Source organism: Lucilia sericata, unplaced genomic scaffold, assembly GCF_015586225.1.
Source record: "Lucilia sericata isolate MDLA Ls3-8-SP2 unplaced genomic scaffold, ASM1558622v1 Contig000046F_arrow, whole genome shotgun sequence".
NCBI classification, from domain to species: domain Eukaryota; kingdom Metazoa; phylum Arthropoda; class Insecta; order Diptera; family Calliphoridae; genus Lucilia; species Lucilia sericata.
Genome location: NW_023994084.1, coordinates 253,602 through 276,767, shown reverse-complemented (window position 1 = coordinate 276,767; position 23,166 = coordinate 253,602). Strand labels below are relative to the sequence as shown.

General features: G+C 36.6%; 2 protein-coding genes across 16 annotated transcripts in view; one reads left to right on the top strand and one right to left on the bottom strand.

The window, feature by feature from the left end:
- LOC119615090 (ryanodine receptor) overlaps positions 1-17,975 on the top strand; it is a 109,023-nt gene extending 91,048 nt beyond the window's left edge. For 3 of the 14 annotated variants that reach the window (XM_037971226.1, XM_037971232.1, XM_037971212.1), the window contains 17 exons: positions 181-385; positions 446-1,184; positions 1,247-2,406; positions 3,010-3,162; positions 3,234-3,349; positions 3,420-5,692; positions 5,834-6,313; positions 6,433-6,570; positions 6,735-7,021; positions 7,094-9,191; positions 9,580-9,692; positions 12,591-12,948; positions 13,204-13,504; positions 13,896-14,006; positions 14,072-14,491; positions 14,555-14,756; positions 14,814-17,493. In XM_037971226.1, the coding sequence (XP_037827154.1) occupies positions 181-385; positions 446-1,184; positions 1,247-2,406; positions 3,010-3,162; positions 3,234-3,349; positions 3,420-5,692; positions 5,834-6,313; positions 6,433-6,570; positions 6,735-7,021; positions 7,094-9,191; positions 9,580-9,692; positions 12,591-12,948; positions 13,204-13,504; positions 13,896-14,006; positions 14,072-14,491; positions 14,555-14,756; positions 14,814-17,493 (11,834 nt within the window). Of the gene's footprint in view, positions 1-180; positions 386-445; positions 1,185-1,246; positions 2,407-2,964; positions 3,163-3,233; positions 3,350-3,419; positions 5,693-5,833; positions 6,314-6,432; positions 6,571-6,734; positions 7,022-7,093; positions 9,192-9,579; positions 9,693-10,228; positions 10,339-12,590; positions 12,949-13,037; positions 13,059-13,203; positions 13,505-13,871; positions 14,007-14,071; positions 14,492-14,554; positions 14,757-14,813 lie in introns of all 14 variants that reach the window. The other 11 variants (XM_037971239.1, XM_037971245.1, XM_037971194.1 and 8 more) reach the window with 9 other exon arrangements.
- An 804-nt stretch (positions 17,976-18,779) lies between these two features.
- LOC119615179 (zinc finger protein 675-like) lies at positions 18,780-22,962 on the bottom strand. Of its 2 annotated transcripts, XM_037971261.1 has the most exons (5): positions 22,808-22,962; positions 22,418-22,630; positions 21,823-22,363; positions 21,654-21,758; positions 18,780-20,537 (listed from the first exon to the last, which is right to left on the bottom strand). In XM_037971261.1, the coding sequence occupies exons 2-5, from the start codon at positions 22,586-22,588 to the stop codon at positions 18,868-18,870; spliced, it is 2,487 nt and encodes an 828-aa protein (XP_037827189.1). In that variant the 5' UTR covers positions 22,589-22,630; positions 22,808-22,962; the 3' UTR covers positions 18,780-18,867. The 2 variants fall into 2 exon arrangements, with proteins under 2 accessions (XP_037827189.1, XP_037827195.1); XM_037971267.1 differs by lacking the exon at positions 22,808-22,962 and having other exon boundaries at positions 22,418-22,735.
- Between the last annotated feature and the right edge of the window lie 204 nt (positions 22,963-23,166).

The window sequence follows — 23,166 nt, the reverse complement described above, 5'->3', positions numbered from 1 at the left end:
ACATACATAAATACCATAGTATGTATAAAATACTTCAAACAATTGAAAACGGCCATCTAAGATGAGCATGTTTCCAAAAAAAATCTAGAATGGCATCCACATGCTTCGTTTATTGTGCTCACATGCGTGTATCTAGATCATTTGCAATCAAGAGATCAAACTAATTGCCTTTCTATACAGGTTTCTCGCTAAACGGTGAACTCCTAATGGATGCGTTGGGCGGAGAGACGACTTTTGCCGAAGTTACTGCAGAAGGTGTAGGTTTTGTACCAGCCTGTACATTGGGTGTGGGTCAAAAGGCTCGCTTAATTTATGGTCAAGACGTAGATTCTCTCAAGTTTTTCACTACTTGTGGTCTTCAGGAAGGTTATGAACCTTTCTGCGTGTAAGTATTTAGAGTGCGTCAAAATAATTTTAAGAGTGCCTCTAATTTATATACTTATAGCAATATGCGACGCCCTGTTACCCATTGGTATACCAAGGATCAGCCAATATTCGAAAATACAGAAGAGATGCCTGACTGTCGTATTGATGTGACACGTATTCCTGGTGGAGCTGATACACCACCTCATTTGAAAATTTCCCACAATACTTTTGAGACCATGGAAAAAGCCAACTGGGAGTTTTTACGTCTTTCCCTGCCGGTCACTTGTATGAGTGAATTTATTACTGAAGCGGAGAAGGCCAGACGTTGGGAGGAAATTAAAATTAGACAATATCGTCTGATGCGTGATGCTCAAGAACAACAGCAGCAACAAACATCAGCCCATATGGATCATATGTTGAAGAGTGGTTTTACAATGAACGACATTAAGGGCCTAAATCGCAATTTCGATGATACAGCTGAGGCTGACGAAATGCATAGTCCTGCCCGACCACCACGTAGAAGTTCTGTTTCACGCAATATCACCTTTGAGTCGGATTTGGGAGCCCCAGAGGAACTACAACGCTCCACGTCTGCGCTTGATATGAATGGAATGGATGAAAGCATGATGGACGATAAGAAGAAGCGCGGTCGTAGTCCGTTTAAGTTCTTCTCCAAAAAATCGCGCGATCAAAGTAAAGAAAAAATGCCTGGCCGTGCTCCTGAAGTAAGCATGGAAAGACGTAACACCGTTGCCCATGGTCGTAATGTGGTTAATGCTCAAATGACTACTAAAGCTCCTACATTGCGTTTAAACAATGTAAGTATTTTTAATACCATAATGAAACTGGCATACATAACTATTACTTCTAACCATTACAGACGGAAATGCCTCAGACCCCCGTACAACAGGGACCAAAAGCACTTAGTGGCGGTGCTCTGGGACAGCCATCGGTTGAATCTTCAGGCAATGAAATGTTTGATAGCGAATGTTTAAAACTTATCAACGAATACTTTTATGGCGTTCGTATATTCCCTGGTCAAGATCCCACCCATGTATATGTAGGTTGGGTAACCACACAATATCATTTACATAGCAAAGAATTTAACAAGGATAAGGTGCGAAGAGGTTCCGTAATTATTGAAGATGATTATGAAATGCCCATTGAACGCATTAATCGCCAAAGTTGCTATGTCGTACGTGCCGATGAACTCTTTAATGAAGTAACTCAGGATGCTTCAGGTAAGGGAGCATCACAGGGCATGTTTGTTGGATGTTTCGTCGACACCGCTACGGGCATGATAAGTTTTACATGTGAAGGAAAGGAAACTTCACATCGTTGGAAGATGGAACCAGGAACTAAACTATTCCCAGCTATTTTCGTTGAAGCCACTAGCAAAGAAATTTTGCAAATTGAATTGGGACGTACAGCAACAACACTGCCTCTTTCAGCTGCTGTCTTGCCAACAAGTGACAAACATATCAATCCACAGTCCCCACCTCGTTTAAAGGTCCAATGTCTTCGTCCTCATCAATGGGCACGTGTGCCCAATACAGCACTGCAAGTGCATGCTCTAAAACTATCCGACATACGAGGCTGGTCAATGCTTTGTGAAGATCCAGTCTCTATGTTAGCCCTACACATCCCTGAGGAAGATCGTTGCATTGACATTTTAGAATTGATAGAAATGGATAAACTACTATCCTTCCATGCCCATTCACTTACCTTGTATGCTGCTCTCTGCTATCAGTCCAATTATAGAGCTGCTCATGCCTTATGTCAACATGTTGATCAGAAGCAACTGTTGTATGCTATACGTTCCGAATATATGAGTGGACCGCTACGTCAGGGCTTTTATGACCTTTTAATTGCATTGCATTTGGAATCGCATGCCACCACAATGGAGGTTTGTAAGATGGAATATATCATTCCTTTAGGGCCGGAACTTAAATTCCTCTACGAAGATGAGGAAATGTGTCATTCCTTGAGGTCATTGATTACCGAATCAGTTCAGCCTCATTTGCGCATGACAGAAATAACGTGAGTATTTAAGGCTTTTTTTATATTTTTCTCCACTTTTTTATTGAAAGCAGTGGAGCACTATATAGACTTTCGTCACAATCGTCTAAATTATAAGGAGTTTAGTGCTAAATCATTTTTTATTTTTAATTGGAACGTGTCACTATGTCGCTATGCTTGATTTGTACTTGACTTGCTTGTCAGATAAAAAAGAAACCAGAGAAAGTAGATTTTGTGCTCCACTACGTTGTTAGTGTTATGTGTCCATGTCACGTCCCGCCTTGATCTACATATATGTCCACAACACTGTATCTTGCTCAAAACACAGTAAACACTTGTAGTTCTCCTGACATGCACATATAAATACTACAGTAGGACAACATCTATCACTTTCATTTTTATCAACAATGTCCAAATGTTCTTCTTTATATTCTTTCTCATTTATGCATGCTATCTCACCCGCAATTCATTCATTGCACCTTTCACGCGCAAATAAATGACCGGACAATACATACCAATGCACACACACAAAACTTGCCCATCACAAAATTCCATATTCCGTGCACATTATTATCGTAGCACACCTATGAGTACCCATACAACTAGCATACAAAATGTTTCCAGTGAACCAATACCAGACATCGATCATCTATACTCCCCGAAGTTCCCCTTAGAAGTAGTGCGCGAATTTGTTATGGAGGCATTACAGGAGGCCGTTGAGATCAATCAAGTGCACAATAGAGATCCTATAGGATGGACGAATGAAAACCTTTTCTTGTAAGTTAATCACCAAACATTGTATTATAAATGACCAAGGTAAGACGACTTAAGAATTTGCATGTTTTTAGGCCCCTTTTAAAGCTTACCGATCGTTTGTTATTAGTGGGTGTCATGACCGACGATGACGTTCAAAAGTTGTTGGTTATGATCGATCCAGAAACGTGGGATCCTAGCTTTGAAAAAGGTGAGTAGTAAATCATTCATTGAGTATGTTAATAATTTGAAATTGACACTTTTAATTAATTTGATTTTAGATGGAAAAGATGAACATCGTAAAGGCCTTTTAACCATGAAGATGGCGGAAGGCGCCAAACTGCAAATGTGCTATTTACTTCATCATCTTTATGACATTCAACTTAGACATCGCGTGGAAAGCATTATTGCATTCTCACATGACTTTGTGGGTGATCTTCAAGCAGATCAATTGCGTCGCTATATAGAAATCAAACAATCCGATCTTCCAAGTGCTGTCGCAGCCAAGAAAACAAAAGAATTCCGCTGTCCACCAAGAGAACAAATGAACCAGATTCTTTGCTTTAAGAATCTGGAACCAGATGATCATGAAAATTGTACTTGTGGCTTGGATTTGCGTGGACGTTTATACGATTTCCATGATTCTCTTATGAAAAAAGTGTCACTAAATGCTTTGCAGGAGCCGGACGAACCAGAAAGCAATGCGATCGAAGAGGTCAAAACGGGTCCAATTACAAAGATATACAATTTCATTAACACTGTGAAGGAACTTGAAGAAGGTCCCAAAGAAGTTGAGGAACCTGAGAAGAAAACTCCCGAAGAAGTGTTCCGTAAAGTTTTAATTAAAACAATTGTTAGTTGGGCTGAGGAATCACAAATTGAAACCCCCAAATTGGTGCGTGAAATGTTTAGCCTTCTTGTTAGGCAGTACGACACGGTGGGTGAATTGGTGAGAGCTCTTGAAAAAACATATGTCATCAATAATAAAGCCCGAGAAGATGTGGCTGAAATGTGGGTTGGTTTAAGCCAAATCCGCGCTTTGCTTCCTGTTCAAATGAGTCAAGAAGAGGAAGAATTAATGAGGAAGCGATTGTGGAAGTTAGTTAACAATGCTACATTCTTCCAACATCCCGATTTGATACGTATTCTCAGAGTTCATGAGAACGTAATGGCTGTCATGATGAACACTCTAGGTCGACGAGCTCAAGCCCAAAGTGACGCCCCAGCTCAATCAGAGGGAGCGGAAGGAGCACCAGCTAAGGAGAAGGATACCTCTCATGAAATGGTGGTGGCTTGCTGTCGTTTCCTCTGTTATTTCTGTAGGACTGGAAGACAAAATCAAAAAGCCATGTTCGATCACTTTGACTTTTTGCTAGACAACGCGAACATTTTACTCGCTAGACCCAGCTTACGCGGTTCTACTCCTCTAGATGTGGCATACTCAAGTTTAATGGAGAACACAGAACTAGCTCTGGCCTTGCGCGAACACTATTTAGAAAAAATTGCCGTTTATCTTTCGCGCTGCGGTTTGCAAAGTAACTCCGAGCTCGTCGAAAAGGGCTATCCTGACTTAGGTTGGGATCCAGTAGAAGGCGAACGCTATTTGGACTTTTTACGTTACTGCGTTTGGGTAAATGGTGAAAGTGTTGAAGAAAACGCCAACCTTGTCATTCGTCTTCTTATCCGACGTCCAGAATGTTTAGGGCCGGCTCTAAGAGGAGAAGGAGAAGGTCTATTCCGTGCTATAGTTGAGGCCAATCGTATGTCTGAACGGATATCTGACCGCTGCAAAATGCAAGACGAAGCCGAAGGCACTATTGCTGGCCTTAACTTCTCGCATCCTCTACCCGAAGGCGAAGAGGACGAGGACTACATTGATACTGGTGCTGCTATCTTGAACTTCTATTGTACCTTAGTGGATCTTCTCGGTAGATGTGCACCCGACGTCTCGGTTATAGAACAAGGTAAAAATGAATCATTAAGAGCTAGAGCTATTTTGAGATCTCTTGTGCCACTGGAGGATCTTCAAGGTGTCCTCAGCTTAAAGTTCACACTCACTCAAACTGCACCGGGAGAGGAAAGGCCAAAGTCTGACATGCCCTCGGGCCTATTGCCCAATAACAAACAAAGCATCGTTCTTTTCTTGGAACGTGTCTATGGCATAGAAACACAGGAGCTCTTCTATCGTCTACTCGAGGATGCGTTCCTGCCTGATTTGAGAACAGCCACCATTTTAGATAAAAGTGATGGCTCAGAAAGTGATATGGCTCTTTCAATGAATCGCTACATTGGCAACTCAATATTGCCACTGCTAATTAAACATTCTAAATTCTACAATGAGGCAGAAAATTATGCCAGCCTATTGGATGCAACACTGCACACGGTCTATAGATTGTCTAAGAACCGTATGCTTACTAAGGGCCAAAGAGAAGCTGTCTCTGACTTTTTGGTGGCTTTGACATCACAAATGCAACCTGCAATGTTGTTGAAACTCTTACGCAAGTTGACAGTTGATGTCTCAAAATTATCCGAATACACGACTGTGGCTTTGAGGGTATGTATTTTTGAACCGCACATACATACACAGAAAAAATAAATTTATTTGAATTTGTAAATCTTTAAAATTTAATGAGTTATTTTTTCTGTGTACTGAATTTTTCATATTAATATTTTAACATTGTTTCCTTCCCTCTAGCTCCTTACATTACACTTCGATCGTTGTGCCAAATATTATGGCTCCAGTCAAGGTCAAGGCTCTTATGGAGCATCGTCTGATGAAGAAAAACGTCTTACTATGCTCCTGTTCTCTAACATATTTGACTCACTCAGCAACATGGATTACGATCCTGAATTGTTTGGTAAAGCGTTGCCATGTTTGATTGCAATTGGATGTGCTTTGCCACCGGACTACAGTTTATCCAAAAACACCGACGAAGATTATTATGGTCGTCAATCCGGCGCCCCCGATCAACCACAATACGACCCCAACCCAATTGATACAGTCAGCGTTAATTTAACCAACGATTATAATTCTTTGGTGCAGAAGTTTAGCGAACATTATCATGATGCTTGGGCCAGTCGCCGTTTAGAGAGCGGATGGACTTACGGTGAAATACGTTCTGATAGTGATCGTAAACATCCTAGACTTAAACCCTATAATATGTTAACCGAATACGTATGTTCAATATCTGATTTAAAATACTTAAGTGAAATTATTTCACTATTTGATATTAATTCTAAAAATGTATTTTATATTTTCAAACATTTATTAATATTTTATTACTTTAATGATAGGAACGTGAACGTTATAGAGATCCAGTAAGAGAATGCTTGAAAGCTCTTCTTGCTCTAGGTTGGACCATTGAACATTCAGAAATTGAAGTACCTCAAAATCACCGTGGTTCTACCAGACGTCAATCAAAGCCTCAAATTGTATGTGTAAAGCTTTAAGAAACTCCCCTTCAAATTGGCAATATTGAAATAACACAAAATTTTTAATATTTTTTCTTACAATTGCATGTCCGTTCCCCAAATGTACATCGTCTTAAATCCCCTTTGTCCACGCCATTATTTGTGTAAATATTTTTTAACAACAGCATGATTTTCAGAACGAAGGAAGTGCTTTCAATTACAATCCACATCCTGTCGATATGACAAATCTCACACTAAGCAGAGAAATGCAGAATATGGCTGAGCGTTTGGCAGAAAACTCGCACGATATTTGGGCCAAAAAGAAGAAGGAAGAATTGGATTCCTGCGGTGGTGTTATTCATGCCCAACTTGTGCCTTATGATTTGTTAACAGACAAAGAGAAACGCAAAGATCGTGAGAGATCCCAGGAATTCTTAAAGTATATGCAATATCAAGGCTACAAATTGCACAAGTAAGTTACATCATTACATTTGATATTAGGGTCAAGCAATTTAAATACGCCATTATTATTATGTATATTTAGACCATCTAAGGGTGGTGTTGCTGAAGGTGAAGGAGGTGCTGCTACTACAGCTGTAGAATTAAGATTCTCTTATTCCTTATTGGAGAAGCTAATTCAATACGTGGACAGAGCTACTATTAATATGAAATTATTGAAACCTTCTACAACGTTCAGTCGACGCACTTCATTCAAGACCGCGTCTCGCGATATCAAATTCTTCTCGAAAGTCGTTCTGCCATTGATGGAAAAATACTTCTCCACACATCGAAACTATTTCATTGCTGTTGCTACGGCCACTAATAATGTGGGAGCTGCATCATTAAAGGAAAAAGAAATGGTAGCTTCAATCTTCTGCAAATTAGCGTCACTTTTACGTAACAGATTGAGCGCTTTTGGTCCAGATGTACGCATTACTGTGCGTTGTCTTCAAGTGTTGGTGAAAGGAATTGATGCCAGAACTTTAGTAAAGAATTGTCCCGAGTTTATACGAACATCCATGTTGACATTCTTCAATCAAACCGCTGATGATTTAGGAAACACAATTCTTAATTTGCAAGATGGCAAATACAGTCATCTGAGAGGAACTCATCTAAAGACGTCAACATCGCTGGGTTACATTAATCAAGTCGTTATGCCGGTCTTAACAGCCATGTTTGATCATTTAGCAGCATGTGACTATGGCAGTGACTTGTTGTTGGATGAAATTCAAGTTGCATCTTATAAAATTCTAGCTGCACTGTACCATTTGGGAACAGATGGTACCTTAACGCATGAGCGCAAATACTTGAAAACTGAAATCGAAAGGCATCGTCCAGCTCTAGGTTCTTGTTTGGGAGCATTTAGTTCTTGTTTCCCAGTAGCTTATTTGGAACCTCACCTTAATAAGCACAATCAATTTTCTTTGCTTAATCGTATAGCCGATCACTCCCTGGAGGCGCAAGATATAATGGTGAAAATGGAAAGTTGCATGCCAAATTTGGAAACAATTCTAGGAGAAGTAGACCAATTTGTGGAATCTGATAATACATACAATGATGCACCTCACATCATTGATGTTATTTTGCCTTTGTTATGTTCCTACCTTCCATTCTGGTGGTCTCAAGGACCTGATAATGTCAGCCCTACAAGTGGCAATCATGTAACTATGGTTACTGCCGATCACATGAATTCCTTGTTGCGCAATGTACTCAAAATGATCAAGAAAAATATCGGCAATGATAATGCTCCTTGGATGACCAGAATTGCTGCCTATACTCAGCAGATTATTATTAATACATCTGAAGAACTATTGAAAGATCCATTCTTGCCCTTGGCGGAAAGAGTTAAAAAACGAACTGAGAACATGTTCCACAAGGAGGAGAGCATGCGTGGCTTTATCAAATCAGCAACGGATGACACGTCACAAGTTGAAACGCAACTGCAAGAGGACTGGAACTTGCTGGTACGGGATATATACTCCTTCTATCCTCTGTTAATCAAGTATGTCGATCTTCAACGTAATCACTGGCTTAAAGATAATATTCCTGAAGCCGAGGAGCTATATAACCATGTGGCAGAAATATTTAACATTTGGTCAAAGAGTCAGTACTTCCTTAAGGAAGAACAAAACTTTATTTCAGCTAATGAAATTGATAACATGGCTTTGATTATGCCAACGGCTACCAGAAGGTCTGCAATTACAGAGGGCACTCCTGTTACAGGAGGCAAGGTTAAGAAGAAGAAAAAGAATCGTGATAAGAAGCGCGACAAAGACAAAGAGATACAAGCTAGTTTAATGGTTGCATGTCTCAAACGTCTATTGCCCGTGGGTCTCAACCTGTTTGCTGGCCGTGAGCAGGAATTGGTTCAGCACTGCAAAGATCGTTACTTGAAGAAAATGCCTGAGTACGATGTTATCGAATTTGCTCACCTTCAGTTGACATTGCCCGACAAACTAGATCCTTCGGATGAAATGTCATGGCAGCATTATTTGTATTCAAAATTGGGCAAAAAGGAAGAAGTATCCGAAGAGCAAGCAGTGGAGAAAGCAGCCAATCAAAATGAAAAGGGCAAAGACAAGACACAAGAAACTGTCGATCGTATTGTAGCGATGGCCAAAGTATTATATGGCTTGCACATGGTAAGTTGTCAGATCTATAACAAGGAAAGTGATTTGTTTTCCTATTGACTGATTCAGTGGTGAGGGGAGGAGAAGCATTAAACATTTCCTAAACGTGAAATTCAAATTCAGTTAACTGAATTTGTTTTCGACAATTAAGAAAATGTCGTATTATGCTTCTTTTGCTGCCCACTACAATCAGTTTGGATATTTGCCGCCTAAGGTAAAGATCCTTTTTAACTACATATATTTCTAAATCTATATCCCAAAAACTTCCTTGGCCTAAATCCTCTTAAAATCTTTAATTTCTATTACACTATTCTTAATTTTAATCTTAATTTATCACATTCAATTAATTATGTTTTCTTTAATTTTACCTGATTTTTCACATTTTCCACAACAATGACAGATTGATCATCCCCAACAGCAAAGCAAAAATGTCTACAGGAGTGTTGTTTCCATACAAAGGAAGCGTGCTGTTATTGCGTGCTTCCGTCAGACATCTTTACATTCTTTACCAAGGTTTTTAAAAACAATTATCAGATCTTGTGCAAAAACTTTAATATTTAATTGACTAACACGTGACACCATGTTCTCTATCTCCTTGTCTTACTCTCGTTGACACACTCTGAATAACAGAGCTGTAAAGGAATGCATTTTTGTGTTTAAGTGTTTTATTATTGTATATTATATATTTTTTGTATTTATTTGTTTTAACGATTTATTTTATGTTGTTCAATTGGAATGTCCACCTGTGTTTTTTTGTTCCAGTTTTTATTCTAAATTAATTCTAGTAATGCGCGCAAATGCAATCGTTTTCGGCTCTTGTAAATACTATCATTCATCACTGTACCTCTGTTTTGTAGACACTTCATCCTCTTGTCCTTTGCTCTTTAATTTTATTATTTTATTTAATAATTTTCCTATACCTGTTTCTCCCTAATCTAAATCCAAACTCTATACTAAATTAATAAACTAATCTTATAGCTAGTAACTAACTATTAAAGCTTATGGCTGTGCTGATTTGTGTGTTTTTTGTGTCCTTCCTATTCCTTTAGGCATCGCGCTCTAAGCCAAAATCAAAAAGTCGGTCATCTAAAATAACATTGGCCCGCCGGCATGCGGTCATGTCCAGCTTACGTTCCATTCATCTCTATCGCGTTAGCAGGTGGGGCATGTTTGGTTTGTTAGCTTCTATGATCGCGCACCAAGAAACGATTTTGAATCGAATTCGATATTTTATTTTCATGCGCATTGGGATTTTAACAGAGTTCGATTTAATTGTTAAATTTTATGCGATTGGCATATCGTGACCCTATATTCAAAAGGTGCGAACTCAATTTTGGGCAAAGTGAGTTTTTGATGCAAAAGGATTCCTCAATGCATGACCCACGTCTGGTATAAATTTGAAATCAAAAAAGTAATTTTTGCACTTTTAACAAAAATTTTTGTTAATATGCTATCTCAAAGTTAAATTTTTATTGAAGAAAATAAGTGCTAACTTCCATACAAATTTTACAACATTTTTTAAAACTTCAAATTTATTTAAAATTTATTTTGTATATTAACAAGATGAACATGTTGAACACAAAACAGGTGAAGATTAATAAATTGAATGTATAGTTTTTAAGATATGATCATTTATATATTTGTATATAAAGCCAGTTTTAGACTTTAAATAATGTTTTTCCGAAAAATGTAAAGTTATTTCAGAAATCGTTTATAACACTAAGATCTATAATATTCTATGGTTCCAATTTAGAATTTTGATTATAAAAAAGTCTTTAAATGTGCAAATTATGGAGTATTATTCAAAAAATATTGGTACTTTTTATATTCAAAAACTTTTCATAATTTAAAATATTTGTACTGAGGAATAGTAAACAAGCAGATATGCCATGAGTTTTTCTACTTAAATGGTGTAAATGCATCTTATTGGACTTACTGGTTTTACTTACATATATCCCTTAAAAAAAAAAAAACATTTCATAAAATTATAAAATAACGCATATTATTAGAACAAAACATGCTAACTTAGAACAAATATTTGTTTTTTTTTTGTCGACCAAAAAGTGCTATCTTAAATAAGTCGCTAAAATGTGCAAAATATTAAAAATTTTTCATAGGTAAGAATTAGTAAGGATGTTAAAAACGTATTATGGAAGAAATATTGTCTTTTAGTGCAATATTTCACGAATTAAATAGTTTTTTTGCTTTCCTGAAAACTAGACTTTATTGATTTAGAACTTTTTGAATATAGGGTATCGATATATAATTCATAGAAACTGATAAGTAATTATGATTTTCAATATCAAGATGAATGTATGATCAGAGAGAATTAGTTTTAAAATATTTTTTTGCTGATACTGCTGTAGTGGACACAAGCCTTTGATGAACCTCATTATTATCCCTATACGACTATCGGGTTTCCTCGGGATTAAAAGATTTCATGCAGCATTTTTCCAATAGTATTCTATTGTTAATAGTTTTACCGAGAATATCCCCGAGGCGTTTAGCCCAATTTCATATCTGATGAAGAAAGAACAATTGAGTCCGTTTCCACTACAAATGTTAAACCTGAGTATGATGTAGTTCTTATAGATACCCCCTATTAGCGTTCGCTTTTAAAAATATTTTACCAAAATCAATAACTTTCCTAATGATATTGCCAATTTTCTTGTTGGTTTCATTTTGTCACTCCAACCGCTGATTCTTCAAATAGTAGTATACACAGAGGGAAAAAGAAATATACACGCCTGGTACCAAATTGACACCAAACTATTTATAATTTTTCAATACCATCCGTTGTCAAAGTATATACATACGTACGACAACACTATGTAATGTTGACAACATTACAATAATTCGTTGTCCAAATCTAAATTTTATACGCATCCGTTGTCTAAATGTTAACAAACGTGGTTAGCTCACTACCACGTTTGTTAACAGTGTTGTCGTACGTATGTATATACTTTGACAATGGATGTTATTGAAAAATTATAAACTCTTTTGTGTCAATTTGGTACCAGGCGTGTATATTTCCTTTTCCCTTTGTGTACCATACTAGTGATATTTTAACTGAAATTCCCAGTAAAATCTATATAATCGTTAAACCAATATATTTTTTTTGTAATTTTATTGGGATACAATTATTCCGAACAAAAAAATCCTAATGCGCATTCTTATTCTGTTTGTGTATGTATTTTCGTTATGAAATTAATCCTAAAGTAATTTGCGCATGTATTTTTACATTAAAAAACCAAAAAGATATTAAATGCTAACAAATCAGAATATTTGAATTCTGTTAAAGTAATGCAATTAAAATTTTGCTGATGAATATTTAATTGAGTTATTGAATCAAGTTCTAATATATTCTACAAAATATTAACATTATTTCTTGCGAACATTTCCCCAAAATAGACATAGAGCTTGCAACATTTTTGCTCGTACATATCACGAACAATGGCTACAGGAAGAAAATGTAGGCCAAGAGGTTATGATCGAAGATCTTACGCAAACATTTGAAGAATTCGAAAAGTCCAAAAAGGAAGAAGATGAATCCGAAAGCAAACCTGATCCCTTGACGCAGCTGGTTACTACCTTCTGTCGGGGTGCTATGACTGAAAGAAGTGGTGCCCTTCAGGAAGATGTACTTTATATGTCATATGCTCAAATTGCTGCCAAATCTTGTGGAGAAGAAGAGGAAGAAGGAGGCGGTGAAGAAGAGGGTGGTGAAGGCGGTGAAGAAGCAGCGGAAGGAGAAGGAACAAGTATCCATGTAAGTTGTTATTAATACAAATATAAAATACTTTAGAACTCATTTATCTAAACTAACTTTTAACACTTGCACGCTGTCCTAACCTATAGAATACAATGGCTAAACTAATGGTAACTTTATCTAGTGATAATTAACATTTTCATATTGTTACTTAACCGAGCAATTAGAAAATGAATTTTGATCTATCAAAAGTCATCTTAATTTCATTTAACCCAAAACTTATATTTTTAATACTATTTTATTTTTGCAACTTAGGAACAAGAAATGGAAAAACAAAAATTACTTTTCCATCAAGCACGTTTGTCAAATCGTGGTGTAGCTGAAATGGTGTTGTTGCATATATCTGCCTCCAAGGGTATACCTTCCGAAATGGTAATGACAACTTTAAATTTGGGTATTGCCATTTTACGTGGCGGCAACATTGATATTCAAATGGGAATGCTTAATCATCTAAAGGAGAAAAAGGATGTTGGATTCTTTACCTCAATTGCTGGCTTAATGAATTCGTGCAGTGTCTTGGATTTGGATGCTTTCGAGAGAAACACGAAAGCAGAAGGTAATGTCATATAGCAATTAAGTAAACACACATGCCTTTTCCTTAGTCCCATCCCATGCCACTCCATCCTAACCAACCACCACTGTCATCTATCCTTTATGTTTTGGAAGTTTAGTTCTTTTCGTTTTCCTCCTTCAGTTTTATTTGCACTTCTGTTGTATTTTATTTTTTAAAACTTCATCATTATCCTTGCACGCTTTTGTTTTTCAAAATTTCCAATTATCATCACCTACTTTCCGATTTTGTTGTTGTAAATTTGCACTGAACCCCAACACCATCACGTCCATCTCCACTACCATCACAAAACCAATCCGCATGTATTACCCTGGTTATCCCCCACACAATATTGTAAACTTTGCAAACAAAGAATACATTCCAAGTGCGGGTGCAGGTCTTGGCGTCGGTTCGGAAGGTGCTGCTGGCGAGAAGAATATGCATGATGCCGAATTTACTTGTGCGCTGTTCCGTTTCATTCAATTGACTTGTGAAGGTCACAACTTGGGTGAGTAACACAATAACTTGCCTCTGGTTCTTTCGAATCTCTAAAATGTTTGCAATTCTTTACAGACTGGCAGAATTACTTGCGTACCCAGGCTGGCAACACAACAACAGTGAACGTTGTCATTTGCACAGTCGATTACTTGTTGCGTCTGCAGGAATCTATTATGGACTTCTATTGGCATTATTCTAGCAAGGAAATCATAGATCCAGCAGGAAAGGCCAATTTCTTTAAGGCTATCGGTGTGGCAAGTCAAGTATTCAACACCCTTACTGAAGTCATTCAGGGTCCATGTACTCTTAATCAGCAAGCTTTGGCCCATTCAAGATTGTGGGATGCGGTTGGAGGTTTCCTCTTCCTTTTCTCTCACATGCAGGAAAAATTATCGAAGCACTCCAGTCAAGTTGATTTATTGAAGGAACTGTTGAATTTGCAGAAGGACATGATCACTATGATGTTATCTATGTTGGAAGGCAATGTCGTAAACGGTAATTAGAATGTAAATATTTTCCATTCTAGAACTTATAATAAAATATCTCAACATTCTCCAGGTACAATTGGTAAACAGATGGTTGACACACTGGTAGAATCTGCTGGCAATGTGGAATTGATTTTGAAATATTTCGATATGTTCTTGAAACTCAAGGATCTAATTGAATCTCCCAGCTTCCAAGAAATTGATATCAAGAACGAAGGATGGGTAACTCCAAAAGATTTTAGAGATAAAATGGAACAATCGAAGAATTATACACCGTAAGATTCATTTTGTGTACATTTTGTATAACAGAATACTAATCATTTACATTTTAGCGAGGAAATGGACTTTTTGTTGGCTTGTTGTGAACGTAATCATGAGGGTAAAATTGATTATGCGGCATTTGTTGATCGTTTCCATGAACCCTCAACGGAAATCGGTTTTAATTTGGCTGTATTGTTGACCAACCTAAGTGAGCATATGCCTAATGAACCACGTTTAGCTCGATTCCTTGAAACTGCTGGCTCTGTGTTGAACTACTTTGAGCCATTCTTAGGTCGTATTGAAATCTTGGGTAGTTCAAAGAGAATTGAACGTGTTTATTTCGAAATTAAGGACTCAAATATCGAGCAATGGGAGAAACCCCAGATTAAGGAATCGAAGAGAGCATTCTTCTACTCAATTGTAACCGAAGGCGGTGATAAGGAAAAACTTGAAGCTTTTGTAAACTTCTGTGAAGATGCCATTTTTGAAATGACTCATGCTTCTGGTTTGATGGCTACTGATGAAGGTGGCAGTAATGTCAAACGTGATACCTCCTATAGTTCTTATATGAGTGAAGAGGATGAAGAAAGAGCAGCTAGACACCCTGTTACACGAACCATAAATGCTGTAAAAGATGGTCTTAAATTTGCAGCGGTTATGTTAAGTCCTGCAAATATTAAACATCAAATTGGTGTTATGCAAACGAAATCTGTACCGGAATTGATTGTTGGCTTCTTTAAAATTATTTTCTACATGTTCTACTACACTGGTTATGCCCACTTTGCAGTGGTTCGATATATATTTGGAATTTTAATGAATTTGATGCGTGGTCCAGCTCCTGAGGAAGTAGAAGAGGCACCAGTGGAGGAAGAAACGTTTGGTAGGGCGTTACCGCCATTGCCTATAGAGGAACCGCCAAGCACAGTACAAGCATTTGGTTTGGACATAAATAAGGAAGAAAACGGACAATATAAGGTTACGGTACATGAGTCTTCAGGTGGCAGTCCTTCGACATCCGTTGAGGAAACTGGTGAATCTAGCCCTGAAGATGGAGGTCCTACTGGTGAAGCAACTGCTGAGGCAGAAAGCCATGCTGAACCCATATCGATTGTAGATTTATTAGGTGGAGAGGCAGCTAAGAAGGCCGCCCAAGAACGCCAAGAGGCTCAAAAAGCACAAGAAGCCGCAATGGCCTCCATTGAAGCCGAAGCTAAGAAATCATCTGCAGCTCCTCAAGAAACTCCAGCCGTTAATCAAATCGACTTTTCTGCTTATGCCCACCGTGCCGTTAGCTTTTTGGCTCGTAATTTCTACAACCTGAAATATGTTGCTTTAGTTTTAGCTTTCAGCATCAACTTTATGTTACTCTTCTATAAAGTTACATCCTTTACTGAAGACGAAGAAGCTTCCGGTGATGATGTATTGATATTGGGATCTGGTTCAGGTGCAGGTATGACTGGTTCTGGTCTTGGCTCAGGTGAAGGTTCGGGCGATGACGGAGGTGAGGAAGATGATATACCGGAATTGGTTCACGTCGACGAAGATTTCTTCTATATGGAACACGTTATACGTATAGCGGCCATATTGCACAGTCTGGTCTCGTTAGCTATGTTGATTGCATACTATCATCTCAAAGTTCCATTGGCTATTTTCAAACGTGAAAAGGAAATTGCCAGACGTCTGGAATTCGACGGCCTATTCATTGCAGAACAACCCGAAGATGATGATTTCAAGTCGCATTGGGATAAACTGGTGATATCAGCTAAATCATTCCCGGTTAACTATTGGGACAAATTCGTAAAGAAAAAAGTACGTCAAAAGTACAGTGAAACGTATGATTTCGATTCGATTTCCAATCTTTTGGGTATGGAGAAAAGTTCATTTATGGCTCAGGAAGCTGATGAAGGTGGCCTCGTTAAATACATTATGAACATCGATTGGCGCTATCAAGTTTGGAAGGCGGGCGTAACATTTACCGATAATGCTTTCCTCTACTCACTTTGGTACTTCTCGTTCTCTGTAATGGGAAACTTTAACAACTTCTTCTTCGCTGCTCATTTACTCGATGTTGCTGTCGGTTTCAAGACTCTACGTACCATTTTGCAATCCGTAACACATAACGGTAAACAACTCGTACTCACAGTAATGCTTTTGACCATTATCGTATACATATACACGGTCATCGCCTTCAATTTCTTCCGTAAATTCTATATTCAAGAAGAGGATGAAGAAGTAGACAAAAAATGTCACGACATGTTAACGTGCTTTGTATTCCATCTTTATAAGGGCGTTAGAGCAGGTGGTGGTATTGGTGACGAAATCGGCGATCCAGATGGTGATGATTACGAAGTCTATCGTATTATCTTCGATATTACTTTCTTCTTCTTCGTCATTGTTATTCTTTTGGCCATCATTCAAGGTTTGATCATTGATGCCTTTGGTGAGCTTCGTGATCAATTGGAGTCGGTGAAAGAGAATATGGAATCTAATTGCTTCATATGTGGCATGGGTAAGGACTTCTTTGACATAGTACCGCACGGTTTCGATACTCATGTCCAGAAAGAACACAACTTGGCCAACTACATGTTCTTCCTTATGCATTTGATCAACAAACCGGATACGGAATATACTGGTCAAGAGACATACGTTTGGAATATGTATCAACAGCGTAGCTGGGACTTCTTCCCAGTCGGTGATTGCTTCCGCAAGCAATATGAAGATGAACTATCTGGAGGTGGTGGCGGCGGTTAATATTCTTCCTCTACAAGCCTTTAAATAGTATGTCGACGGACCATTTAACTATACATACAATGTTTTTTAGACAAATTTTTTTCACTACTGTTTTTATATACTAAATACCTAATTAAACTTATATAAATCTGTATATTTATTATATATTTAATACTATTAATAAAATTGTTAAAACAATCAATTGTTAAGTCAACCAAGGAATTTATTCAAACAACTAGTCAATTTGAAACGAAAGCAAAAACCAACAATTTAAAGTAAAAACAATACACCTAACTTATTAAATTTATTTTATTACCGTTACTGTAAAAATTTTGTTAATAGCGTAAAATTGTAACCGCCTTCAAACAAAAAACTAATTTATCTAGACAAACAACTCAGAATAGAAATCAAAAATGTATAAACACAATTTATTTGTATTCGTATTTAAATAAACTTGTACTATTTATTAAATAAATTTTAATGATTTTATTGAAAATAAAAAATAAATCATTTAGTTTTTCTTGATTTTGAAATTATTACTTTTACCATATCAATCACAATAAGACGAATTTAATCATATTGGATCTGTGGCAAACCAATGAGTATGAATGATATATCGGAAAATTACATCTTTAGAAGCTTGGCTCTAAAGTAGACATTACAACAGTAATTTCTTCATAAATCGAAAAGTAATTATAGTCGGGTTTTGCACGATTATAAAATACCCTATACAAGAGGGTAGTATCGTCATCTGCGTCAAATTAGCTAAGGTACTATCAGATATCGGAAATCATGCTGATAGTTACACTATTATTAAATCTCTGATGGGAAAGTATCCCACACCTCGACTGGTCCATGAATACCGGACTGGAACCGGAAATCTTGTGATACAACTGCACAGTACCGTTGATCACATGAGTATACTAGTTCGTTTACTAGATGCTAGACGTTCTGGTCTTCCGTATAATGAGTTCTACAGAACTTGTCAAAATAAAGATAATAAATAGACCATCTAGTTGACCTAGACTAGGGTCAATTATTTCAATGATCAATTCGATCTAAATGCATTTTTGAACTTGTCAAATTAGGTGTGAATACATAATTCTCACTATACTGGCCGAAACTCATAGCACTTTATTCTTTATTCTTGTCTTTCTTTTGTTTATTTCTTACAGACATTTTAGCAAAGGGATCATCCTAGACCCAAGTAAAACTGAAACGTATGATGACGTATGACGAAACTAACGTTTTTCAAACCATCTTAACTTAAATATGTATTCCATAAAAAAATAAACCAGAAATTAATGTTGAATATCGATAACGTAATAAAAATAGTATTTATTTTCTCTGAAAATGTATTCACTTAATAGTATTAGATAAATAAAATACAATGACTTAAACTTTATCATCACCTCCTATGTTCACCCACGTTAGAGTCTGATGACCATCATGTTCTAAATCTTCAAATTCCAAATATTTAACATTATCCAAATCATTCTTCATTAAATGATCACCTACGGCCGTTATCACATTTTCATCTTCGTCGACATCTTTGTCAGTAATCGATGCAACCGAAACGTTTTCTGCCAACAAGTCGTCAGCCTTGAATATGATTTTTTCTAGAGTTTCATCGGAAACCTCTTGTGATTTTAGATCATTGTCCACATCAATTTCCGATTCTTCTTCATTTAAATTGTTGTATTCCGCGGAGGACGATGTTGAAGTGATGCTGCCCATTTCCATTGGTTGATGTTGAGTAAATTGTGGCTGATTAATAATTATTGTATCGTTTATGTGTTTTGTTTGCTTCATGTGTGTTAGGAGAAGCGGTTTGCGCATAAAACCCGCACCACACTCCATGCATTCGTAAGGCTTCTTATCACTGTGCACAAAACGGTGCGCATTACGATTGTCACGACTATTGAATTGTTTTCCACAAACCTCGCATGCATATGGCTTCTTCCCACTATGTATGAGCATGTGTTTTTTATAGTGCTCTGGATAGACAAATCCTGCCCCACATATTTCACATTTATGCGGCCGTTCTCCCGTATGAATGGCTTGTATATGGTAATCTAATAAACGTTTGCGTTTAAAAGATCGCAAGCATAGATCACATTTGTGTAGTTTCTCATTCAAATGTGTCGATTTCTTGTGACTAGCCAAATTAGTACGTTGAGCAAAAGCCATCGGACAGTATTCACATTTAAAAGGCTTCTCACCGGTATGAATACGTTCATGATCTTTGATTTCCGGTCTACGAGCAAATGATTTTCCACAAGTACGACAAATAAAAGGCCTTTGACCTGAATGTACTATTTTATGAACTTGCAAACTATGCTGAGTGGTGAAAGCCTTATTGCACACATCACAATGGAAGGCTTTTACAGAGACGTGCAATTTTTTATGTTGATTCAGATTTTGTTGATTCAAGAACCGTTTATCACACTGATCACACTGGTAGGGACGCGGTCGTTCCTTATGTATTTTCATATGTGTTTGCAGTGTATATTTCGAGGCGAAATCTTTGGGGCATTCGCTGCATTTAAAGGGTCTTACACCAGTATGAGTATTCATATGTTCCTCCAAAATTGCTTTGGACACATACATTTTCTGGCAAACAGGACATTCGTATTGTTTCGTATTATTGTAGTGCACACGTTTGTGTATACGATACAAACGATTATTATTAAACGTCCGTTCACAATGCTCACACTGTATTATGTGACCCAGTTCTGTGTGTAATTTCAAGTCTTGTCGTTTTCCAAATCCTTCATGACATTGCTCACACATATGGAATTTTGAGTTATGAAATGTTTGAAAATGTTCCACTAGTGTCTGACGTTCAAAATGTGGCGATATCTCGCAAATAAGACAAATAAACGAGTCCCCATCTAGCTTACAAACCGCTTTAGGGGCTGGGGGTTTTGTCTCTGAAGTGCCAGCATCCTGTTGCTGTTCATTATCATTTGGTGTTATTTCTGATGCAGCTGATTGCTGGGAATCTTCACAGTTGCCTTCACTTGTGAAAATATCCGTACTAATTATGAAATTCAGATCTTCGTCTGCAAAAATAATTCGCTTTTATTATTTTATTAACAATTAAGTGGACAATCAATTAAATGGTGAACAAAGAAAATTAAAACTTGTTAGCGATTAAATAATTTAAATGATATGAAATGTTATAAAAAAAAAGTTCTGCATACATGTGAAAGCGTTAAATGAAGCGTAATCCTCTAAAAATTGTTAACGATAATGTTTGACCATGTGGATAATATAGGAAGTCTGTTGTAAAACGACTTCTTTATCGTTATTAAAAATCCTATTTATGAAAGAAAATGCAAAAATGTTTACATTATTAACTGCAACCGATCCAAAATATACTCGAAAATAAAACGTGGTTATATTATTAATATAATTGTAACTTTAATTTTCCATTGGAGTAGTCCGATTTTGTTTCCCGAAAAAATACATGGTTGGTACATCTATCCTAGTTTTAGTGCAAAGAATTAAATATTGCACCATATATATTGGTCCTATTTGGTGCTTCCAACAAATTGAGTACGAAAACTATTACAATGGTATTCAAATAGGGCGAACATTTTAAATTTAGAGTATGCTAGGAAATCGATGATATGGTATATATAACAACTTTTAGGAACGCTGGCACAACGTCCATAAAACTGAATTTCTGAACATAGAACGATGATACCTTTCATAGAAAAGTATATAGGTTGATAGGAGGATGTACACTACATCAAATCCGAAGAAATAGAAAAGTATATAAGTTCTTTTAAATAAGGAGAGCAGAACAGTCCTGATACCGACTTGATAAAGTTTAACATAAAAAATATCTTTACGTTTAATAAAAATTAAAGTATGTTTTCACATCACTATTGGGTTTTAAAAAACAATTTTTAACAAATTTTTTGAACAATCTTTAAAAGCTTATATTCTATAAATATTTTAATATTGAAGAGCATTATCATAAGCAGTAGGTAAATATAAAACCAATATGTGTCTATTCGGTCTGCGTGAACTAGTTTAATGTGAAATAGTATATGGTGAACCTTATATTTGCGGTTTATTAATATTATGTTCGAAGATAAAAGTTTAATAAATTTCGTAATTTTGTATGATTTAAAAAAATGATATTTAAATGAAACATTTTAAGTACTTACCTTCAGTACTATCATATGTTTTCAAATCACGACTGTCGTTATCTTGTTGAATAATTAAGTCGCCCTGTTGAATCTGGTCCGTGTTAACATCATATATAATGATATCTTAAATAAAAGATATATATATTAATAAACATACAATAAAAATTTATAAATGCATTTTACATACCTTGACCTTCCAAGGGTATGTCTTGAACATCAATAGACTTCTCCGAAACTGCTAAATTGACAAGACCATCTGATAAATTTAGTACACCAGCGGGTAGAGAATTTTGTGCTACATGTTCATTAAAGGCGGCAAAATCAAAATGATCAGGCACGATATGTGAACTAACATTATCAATAAATCCTACATCACCGTGATCTGGCACTTGTTCAATTTCTAAATCATTTACATTTAAATTCTCTTCACATTCTACTTCATCGTCCTGAACCTCTTCTACTAAATCCAATTCTGTAATTCCTAAATATTCCCCATTCGAAATATTTTCCATGGTTTCTGCATTATCAATAAGCAATTTTTTATTTTCTTCGTCTGCTTGTGGCACACTTCCATGGGCAATGACAACAGTTCCTTGCAACAAATTATTTAAATTCTGTATAGTAGAATTTTCTTTGTATGAACTTAAAATTCTTTCTCGTATTTGGGAGAAACGCTTTTCAAGACTTTCATATTCCAACACATCAGCATTACATGAATCACAGAGTAACTGAAAAGCAGTAATAAATCATTAAATTCCCAAACAATTAAAAGGGGTTCTTACTGTAGAATGGGCTAAAGCCTCCTCCAAATCCTTTTCTAATATGGTACCCAACAAATCAGCCAGTGAACATTCCACTTGACCATCCTCACGTAATCGTTGTTCAAACATTAGCCATGGCTCTTCGCCTTCCACAAATTCATGGTCACACAAGTAACAGCGAACAGATTCCATTCCATCGAATGTCTGTTAGACCAGCTGGATCACGAGTTTCACCTGTAATTACCCAAGTTAACATTATCAATTTATCACTCAAGATGCAAACAGGACGATGAACAATTTTAATTTGCTCCCGCAGTAGGGGCGCACAGACTTAAGAAAAAGCACATGTGTTGCCAACATTGCAATTCAAAATCGATTGTTAGAAGGAGCATAACCGAGGCGACAACATACCCTTATAATATGTGTTATTATGATGATATTTATATCGTAATGCTTGTTTTTAATTATCTGATTCTTTTCTTAAAGTTTTTTAAATAAATTTTTAAAATTTTTTTCTTTCTCTTGCTGACAAATCAAAAAAATGGCGTTTAAAAGAAGTTTTGCAATGTCAGCTGTCTTTCAAAAACAACGTGCAGAGTTGCATTTTGAATAAAATTCCGCTACTTAACGGTCTTTACATTTGAACACGTTTTTAAATAAAAACGAACGGGTGGGGCAAAATATGCAAAGTTTTATTGGTATAATATTATACACCACTTTAATAGCGAGCGTATATTATATTTGTTATGATATTTCTTACGCACAAAACT

What these genes read in the sequence shown, in the direction of transcription:
- LOC119615179 (XM_037971261.1), bottom strand. Translation starts at nt 22,588, where the DNA reads ATGGAATCTGTTCGCTGTTACTTGTGTGACCATGAATTTGTGGAAGGC. An exon ending in CATACCCTTGGAAGGTCAAG is followed by an intron (nt 21,759 to 21,822) that starts GTATGTAAAATG and finishes CTTTTATTTAAG; the next exon opens with ATATCATTATATATGATGTT. An exon ending in AACATATGATAGTACTGAAG is followed by an intron (nt 20,538 to 21,653) that starts GTAAGTACTTAA and finishes TTATTTTTGCAG; the next exon opens with ACGAAGATCTGAATTTCATA.